Source organism: Nerophis ophidion, linkage group LG28 (genome assembly GCF_033978795.1).
Source record: "Nerophis ophidion isolate RoL-2023_Sa linkage group LG28, RoL_Noph_v1.0, whole genome shotgun sequence".
Taxonomy (NCBI): domain Eukaryota; kingdom Metazoa; phylum Chordata; class Actinopteri; order Syngnathiformes; family Syngnathidae; genus Nerophis; species Nerophis ophidion.
In genome coordinates this window covers 10,002,401-10,009,900 of record NC_084638.1, presented here as the reverse complement: position 1 = coordinate 10,009,900, position 7,500 = coordinate 10,002,401, and the positions used below count along the sequence as shown (strand labels likewise).

The 7,500-nt window shown below is 41.5% G+C and overlaps 1 protein-coding gene across 1 annotated transcript in view; it reads left to right on the top strand.

Moving 5' to 3' along the window:
* carmil3 (capping protein regulator and myosin 1 linker 3) overlaps positions 1-7,500 on the top strand; it is a 253,752-nt gene that overhangs the window by 130,639 nt on the left and 115,613 nt on the right. Inside the window, exons 16-20 of the mRNA XM_061890406.1 lie at positions 1,829-1,933; positions 4,278-4,347; positions 4,434-4,515; positions 6,383-6,479; positions 6,569-6,623. Coding sequence (XP_061746390.1) covers positions 1,829-1,933; positions 4,278-4,347; positions 4,434-4,515; positions 6,383-6,479; positions 6,569-6,623 — 409 coding nt within the window. The remainder of the gene's footprint in view (positions 1-1,828; positions 1,934-4,277; positions 4,348-4,433; positions 4,516-6,382; positions 6,480-6,568; positions 6,624-7,500) is intronic.

Sequence of the window (7,500 nt, the reverse complement as noted above, 5' to 3'; positions counted from 1 at the left end):
CTCAGATGCACACACACACACTTTTACGTAGTTCGTACCTTCTGGGGACCTGAGAAAAATACCTACCTCTTTAGGACCAGCCTTTCTAGATGAATAAAAATGTGTATTTACAACATTAATAATATTAATAACATACTATGCACATATAAAAAAGCTTGTTGTGAAAAACTAGTTGGAATTTCACAAGAAAAACTTAGAATGTTGGCAGTATTATAATACCAATGCAAGTCAAAATATTCTACGATGAGGTGGCGACTTGTCCAGGGTGTTCGCTGCCTTCCCCCCGAATGCAGCTGAGATAGGCTCCAGCGACCCCAAAAGGGACAAGCGGTAGAAAATGGATGAATCTAAGTCAAAATATTACAAGAAAAGCTGAACATTTGTGCAATTTTTCGATAAAAGTTGGAGATTTACTCAACAACATCCGCAATTTTACAAGAAAAGCTTCACATTTTGACAATTTTAGGAAAAGAGTCGTAACTTTACTTGACAGAAGTCCAAATTTAATAAGAAAACTGTACAACTTGAATTTTACCCAACGCAAGTCAAAATATTCTACGATGGTGTGGCGACTTGCCCAGGGTGTACGATGCCTTCCGCCCGAATGCAGCTGAGATAGGCTCCAGCGACCCCAAAAGGGACAAGCGGTAGAAAATGGATGAATCTAAGTCAAAATATTACAAGAAAAGCTGAACATTTGTGCAATATTTCGATAAAAGTTGGAGTTTTACTCAACAACATCCGCAATTTTACAAGAAAAGCTTCACATTTTGGCAATTTTATGAAAAGAGTCGTAACTTTACTTGACAAAAGTTCAAATTTTATAAGAAAACTTTACAATTTTGGCAATATTATAATAATAACTAGAATTTAAAGGTTGACAAAAGTCATAATTTTACTCCAAATATCTAACTATTTTACAAGAACAACAAACAAATTGGCAATATTGTGTTAAAAGTCTGAATTTTATCTGACAAATTTCGCCATTTTGCGTTAAAAAGTAATACTTTTACATACAAAAGTATTAACTTTCCGAGAAAATATTACAATATTACATAAACAGAAAGAATATGATAAATACTTCCCAATTTTATAAGAAAAAAGTCGACACTTTTAGTTCATTTGTTTTTGAATTTTTTGTGTGTAACTGTTTTTTTAATCTTCATTATTTACTTTAAGTTATTCTCTATATATTTATTTACTTTTAATCAATTTTGGCCAAAGGGGTCGCATTTCAATTTCTTACACACACTTGTTATTTCATATGTTGACCAGAGGGCGAGCACTTTTAAAAGCGATAGGAAAAATCCCTCCTTTTTTTAGGCCACCTTTATTTTGATGGATATCACCACCAGGGGTTCAAATGAGACATTTTTTCCGTATTGGGACCATGATTTATGTCCTAACTTGTTGACCGGTCCTCATATGGACGAAACTTTTCCTTATTGTCTCAAGAAGGGTAGGCTACAAGAACACACACACACACACACACACACACCTTTAATTGACTGTAGGCTAATGCTCGGTATAAACCAAACAGATGGCTGCATAATTGCAATGCGACACCTTTTTAAAATAGTGTCAGTAATTAATGTCAAAGTCCGAGCAGATAGTGACCTCCACGTCACATCCAGCATCTGTTTTGCTTCATCCTTCTCACCTTTCGCTCTAACTTACTCCCTTCCCGTCTCTTTAGTGCCTCTCTGCTCGTCTCTGTGTGGAACTATCAGTCTGCGGCAGTCTCATAAATATTCTTACTGACTTTTTTCGGTATAAAACATCCCTTTTTAATATATTTATATATATATATATGTTTTTCCTTTTCCAGGAAAGCCAGAGATTCGTTGCCAACTTTTCGCCAGTTCTTCAGCTCGGCATTCAGCCTGACTCACGTCAGCCTCGCTTCCATGAAGGTTCCTCCCGACTGGCTGAGGTGAGTGGTTCCAAAACAAGTCCCGTATCGGATCTGTGATTCCAACATAATAGTAGCATTAAATAGTCATTTACTTGTCTTATGATCACTTATTCCTCGGACCACACACACATTTTTGTTTCCGGCATGAGTGGCAGGAGACTACGGTTCATCCAGACCCACACATCTGAACTGAACAGTTTTTTCCCCCTCAGACATCAGGCACAGGAACACTAACAAGATCTGATAGTTCAGTAACAGCTCATTCATCCATCCGTTTTCTACCGCTTATTCCCTATTTTGTCTAATCTGAACTTTTTTGGAACCTCTTTTTTTGCCCTGTCCTCAAATCTATCAATCAATCAATCAATGTTTATTTATATAGCCCTAAATCACAAGTGTCTCAAAGGGCTGCACAAGCCACAACGACATCCACGGTAGAGCCCACATAAGGGCAAGGAAAACCTTGGAGAGGACCAGGATGGGCCGCTCGCCTGTATCGATTGGGGACATCTCTACGCTGCTGATCCGCCTCCGCTTGGGATGGTTTCCTGTGGACGGGACTCTCGCTGCTGTCTTGGATCCGCTTGAACTGAACTCTCGCGGCTGTGTTGGAGCCACTATGGATTGAACTTTCACAGCATCATGTTAGACCCGCTCGACATCCATTGCTTTCGGTCCCCTAGAGGGGGGGGGGGGGGGGTTGCCTACATCTGAGGTCCTCTCCAAGGTTTCTCATAGTCAGCATTGTCACTGGCGTCCCACTGGATGTGAATTCTCCCTGCCCACTGGGTGTGAGTTTTCCTTGCCCTTTTGTGGGTTCTTCCGAGGATGTTGTAGTTGTAATGATTTGTGCAGTCCTTTGAGACATTTGTGATTTGGGGCTATATAAATAAACATTGATTGATTGATTGATAGATGTGGGCAACCCCCCCACCCCCAGGGGACCGAAAGCAATGGATGTCGAGCGGGTCCAACATGATATTGTGAAAGTCCAAATCCATAGTGGATCTAACATAACGGTGAGAGTCCAGTCCAAAGTGGATCCAATATAGTAGCGAGAGTCCCGTCCAAAGTGGAGCCAGCAGGAAACCATCCCAAAGGGATCAGCAGCGCAGAGATTTTTCCCCAACCGATACACAGGCGAGCGGTCCAGCCTGGGTCCCGACTCTGGACAGTTAGTACTTCATCCATGGCCACCGGACCTGTCTCCTCCCCCCCCGCTCCGCAAGATAGAGGGGGACAGAGGAGAAAAAGAAAAGAAACTGCAGATCAACTGGTCTAAAAAGGCGGTCTATTTAAAGGCTAGAGTATACAAATGAGTTTTAGACATGGATGGGACATGGATATGATCAGCCGGAGTCCCGACGCAATTGACTAAATATTTTCGACGAGGGGGAGCCTGGCTGCCCGGAGGGAACCATTGAGATTCCTGGGACAAATGGAGAATCAGGTACCTCCTCAGTCCTTTCCATCGAGGACATTGAAGACATCTACCTATTTGGAACCGTGATCGCGGGGCACTTGCTGATTGGGCTTGGCATATCTCTGGTGTATCGTCGAATTTGTAAGACGACGGCAGCCACTCAAGGAGCCAGAAGTCTGTTCGTCGCAACAGAATGTTTGGGCAGGGCAGATTGCGGCGATTTCTGAACTGAATCGCAAGATTGATCACATCATGAAGAAGCTTGCTGAAAAGGAAAATTTAATTGAATTTGAGAGCACCCAGCATGGACGAATAGAACAGACAAGTCATTGTTTTCTCTGCTGGCGGAACACAAACATCCTAATCTACGATTTGACTCCCTCGAATGGCCTTGACGCTGTGGAAAAAAGGACCAGGCTGTTTTGAAGAACACCCCCTGAGGACACCTCAATGACGGACGCTTTTGACCTCCCTCCCTCCTCGACGACACCTGGAGTGGAACTTTTGCAAATCGGCCTCGGTCTAAAAAACATGGCATCATCACACCCAAGACAATTGGGCATACACACACACACACCGCACCCCAGGGCCCCAACTCCCCGTCCCTCTTTTGCGAGTTTGTCGTGATTAAATGTAACGTGTTTATGTGTGCATTGCATAGAGGTTTTTATTTCCCACTCCAGACTAGGCCCCCTGGGGATCCCAGTCTAGATTGTATTTTTTTGCTCATCTTTTTTCCCCAGGGTTTTACCTTTTTCCCCATCTTTTACGGGGCGCCTCGTGGCAACCCATCAGCGTTCCTGTTCCGTAACCCTGTACACTGTTGGTTTGTCTAATCTTGAACGGGTTTGTGCTGAAAACAAAGACCTACCTACCTACCTACCCACCTATAAACTCACCTCTTCTGGTTCTCATGCAGTGTAATTGTTATTCCGTCAGGGCTCTGTTCTTAGGGCTGTCCAACAACCCACATATCAGCGATCTGCAGTTGGACATCAGCGGCTGTGAGGTACACTCCATGTCTTGCTTTGGCTACGTTCACTCGTCGTCTTGTCCATTGACCTTCCCTCTTGTTCCTCCAACCGTCTGTGACAGTTGAGGTCTGCAGGCGCCGGTGTCATCCAAGAACTTTTCCCGAGAGTTTCCTGTGTTGGGACTTTGGATATCTCAGACAATGGTAAGGACACACACTGACTTAAGACTTGAGCGAGTTGACTATAAGAGGTTTACGGCTAAACCCCAGTACCAACTTATCAAATCTTTGTTAGGGACCTAATGTCCCTTTGGGACAGAGGACCCTATTGTATTTCTAAGGTTTTTTTCTTATTATTATTATACCGCCTCCTCTATGAGCAGTAATTTGACCCCCTTAACATGCTTCAAAATTCACCAAATTTTACACACACATCAGGACTGGCGAAAATTGCCATCTAATAAAAAACAAACAAACCCCAAAACTCAAAATTGCGCTGTAGCGCCCCCTAGGAAAAAAACACGGACAAAACTGCTTGTAACGTCCGTTAGAAATGTCATGGAGACATGAAACAAAAACCTCTATGTAGGTCTGACTTAGACCTAGATTTCATACTCATATCCTTCAGCAAAAATCAACAGGAAGTTGGTAAAAACCCCTTCAAAACAAAAGTTTCCTAAAAAAATTCATTTTCGCCTCTTTGAGCTGTAATTTCACCCCCTTAACATGCTTCATAACTCACCAAATTTGACACACACTTTAGGACTGGCAAAAATTGTGATTTAATCAAAGAACCAAACCCCAAAACTCAAATTTGCGCTCTATCGCCCCCTAGGAAAAAAAAACAGACAAAACTGCTTGTAACGTCCGTTAGAAATGTCGTAGAGACATGAAACAAAAACTTCTATGTAGGTCTGACTTAGACCTAGATTTCATACACTCACATCCTTCAGCAAAAATCAACAGGAAGTTGGTAAAAACCCCTTCAAAACAAAAGTTTCCTAAAAAATTTCATTTTCGCCTCTTTGAGCTGTAATTTGACCCCCTTAAAATGCTTCAAAACTCAGAAAACTGGACACACACATCAGGACTGGTGAAAATTGCAATGTAATAAAAAAAAAATTCAAAATTGCGCTTTAGCGCCCCCTAGGAATAAAACACTGACAAAACTGCTCCAAGGAAGAAAACACAGACAAAACTGCTTGTAACTTCCGGTAGGAGTGTTGTAGAGATATGAAACAAAAACCTCTATGTAGGTCTCACTTAGACCTACATTTCATTCATTTACATCCTTCAGCAAAAATCAACAACATGTTGGCAATTACCCCTTCAAAACTAAAGTTTTGTAAAAAACCGTCTCCTTTTTTCAAACATTATCTCCTCTGAGCGCGTTTGTTGTGTCTGCTTCGAACTCGCACAGGAGAGAGATTGAACCCTTCTGATTAAAAGTTGCGAAAAGAGTTTTAATAACTGCTCTGGTTTTGATTTTACGAGCCTTCAAAGAACCTCTGCGCTGCTGCCGTCTCAAGATGGCCGCTTAAAAGCAGGAAGCACCAGCGTTACCACACAACGCAGAGAAGGTGAGTACTGTGCGGGTAAAGATATGTTGACTGGGTGAAAGAAGGAGGCATCAGTTTGACCCCAGGATACAGAGAAGGTAGGTAAGGTGCAGGTAAAGATATGTTGTCTGGGTGATGGCAGGAAGCACCAGCGTGTTTGAGTGACAGAAAGAAGCACCAGTGTGACCCCAGGATGCAGGGAAGGTAGGTAATGTGCAGGTAAAGATATGTTGAAAGGGTAAAGGCAGGAAACGCCAGCAAAAGTCGATCCCGTCCTTCGCTGCTTGCAGCTTTAATTTTGTTTGTTTTCAAGTACAATTGAATGTATACAGTATATATTTACACGGGGGTGTCCAAACGTTTTCCACCGAAGACAAATCAAAGGATGTGGGGGTCTTTTCAGTAGTTTTCACCTTCAAAACCAGTACAATATATGGGGGTGTTGTTGACTTTTTTTTGCTAAATTAGCTTCTTAGGGCTCAGTTACAAAAAATAAAAAATTGTGTTTGCAGGCTTGGATTCCGACCTGCTCTCCGTCCTCCCTGCGTTCTCCAGACACCCTTCCCTCAAACACCTGATGCTGGGGAAGAACTTCAACGCCAAGGGCAGGTACGGACCTCGCAGACGGTGACCATATGTTGTGTTATGTTGTGTTATGTTACATGTTTCCCTTCCTTTTTTTTCTCCTACCTCCTCAGGGCGCTGGATGAAATGCTGCAGAAACTAGTTCATTTGGTGCAAGAGGAGGAGTGTGTGAGTTGAATTATGTAACATAGCGCTCACACACACACACACACACACACACACAGACACGCACAGATTGGCTGCAGCGTTTTGGAGGAAAATACTCTTGCACCCACACATCAATGCTTGGATTTTCAGCTTCACACACATTCATGTATTTCGGACCTTCTGAGGACCTGAGCAAAAAGCTTCCCTCTTTACTATTTACTTCTTTATTACAGTATGTCTCTATATACATATTTATTTTATTTTTGGAATTAATATTTACTTTTAGTTATTACTGTATTTATTCACCGGTTCTCATATGGACGGTACTTTTCCTTGTGGACACCTCAAGAAGGGTAGAAATACAATAACACAGACACACACACACACACACACACACACAGATTGGCTGCAGCGTTTTGGAGGAAAATACTCTTGCACCCACACATCAATGCTTGGATTTTCAGCTTCACACACACTCATGTATTTCGGACCTTCTGGGGACCTGAGCAAAATGCCTACCTCTTTAAGACCACCCTTTCTAGAGATTTAAAGATGTGTATTTACAACATTAAAAATACATACATACTATGCAAATAAAGATAAGTTTTAAGTATTTTTGGGGGTTTTTATATTTTTAGTTTGTAATTGATTTTTAATCTTCACTATTTCCTTCAAGTTATTACAGTATGTCTCTTTATAAAATACACACATTCTTGGATTTGTTACCTTCTTGAGACCTCAGAAAAATGCCTTTCAAGATGTATAAAGACTTGTATTTACATTAATAATATATACATATTGTGCAAATATAAAAAAGGTAAACTTTTATTTAATTGTTTGTTTTTTTAGTTAGTAATTTTTTTTTTAATCTTCATTATTTACTTCGAGTTATTACAGC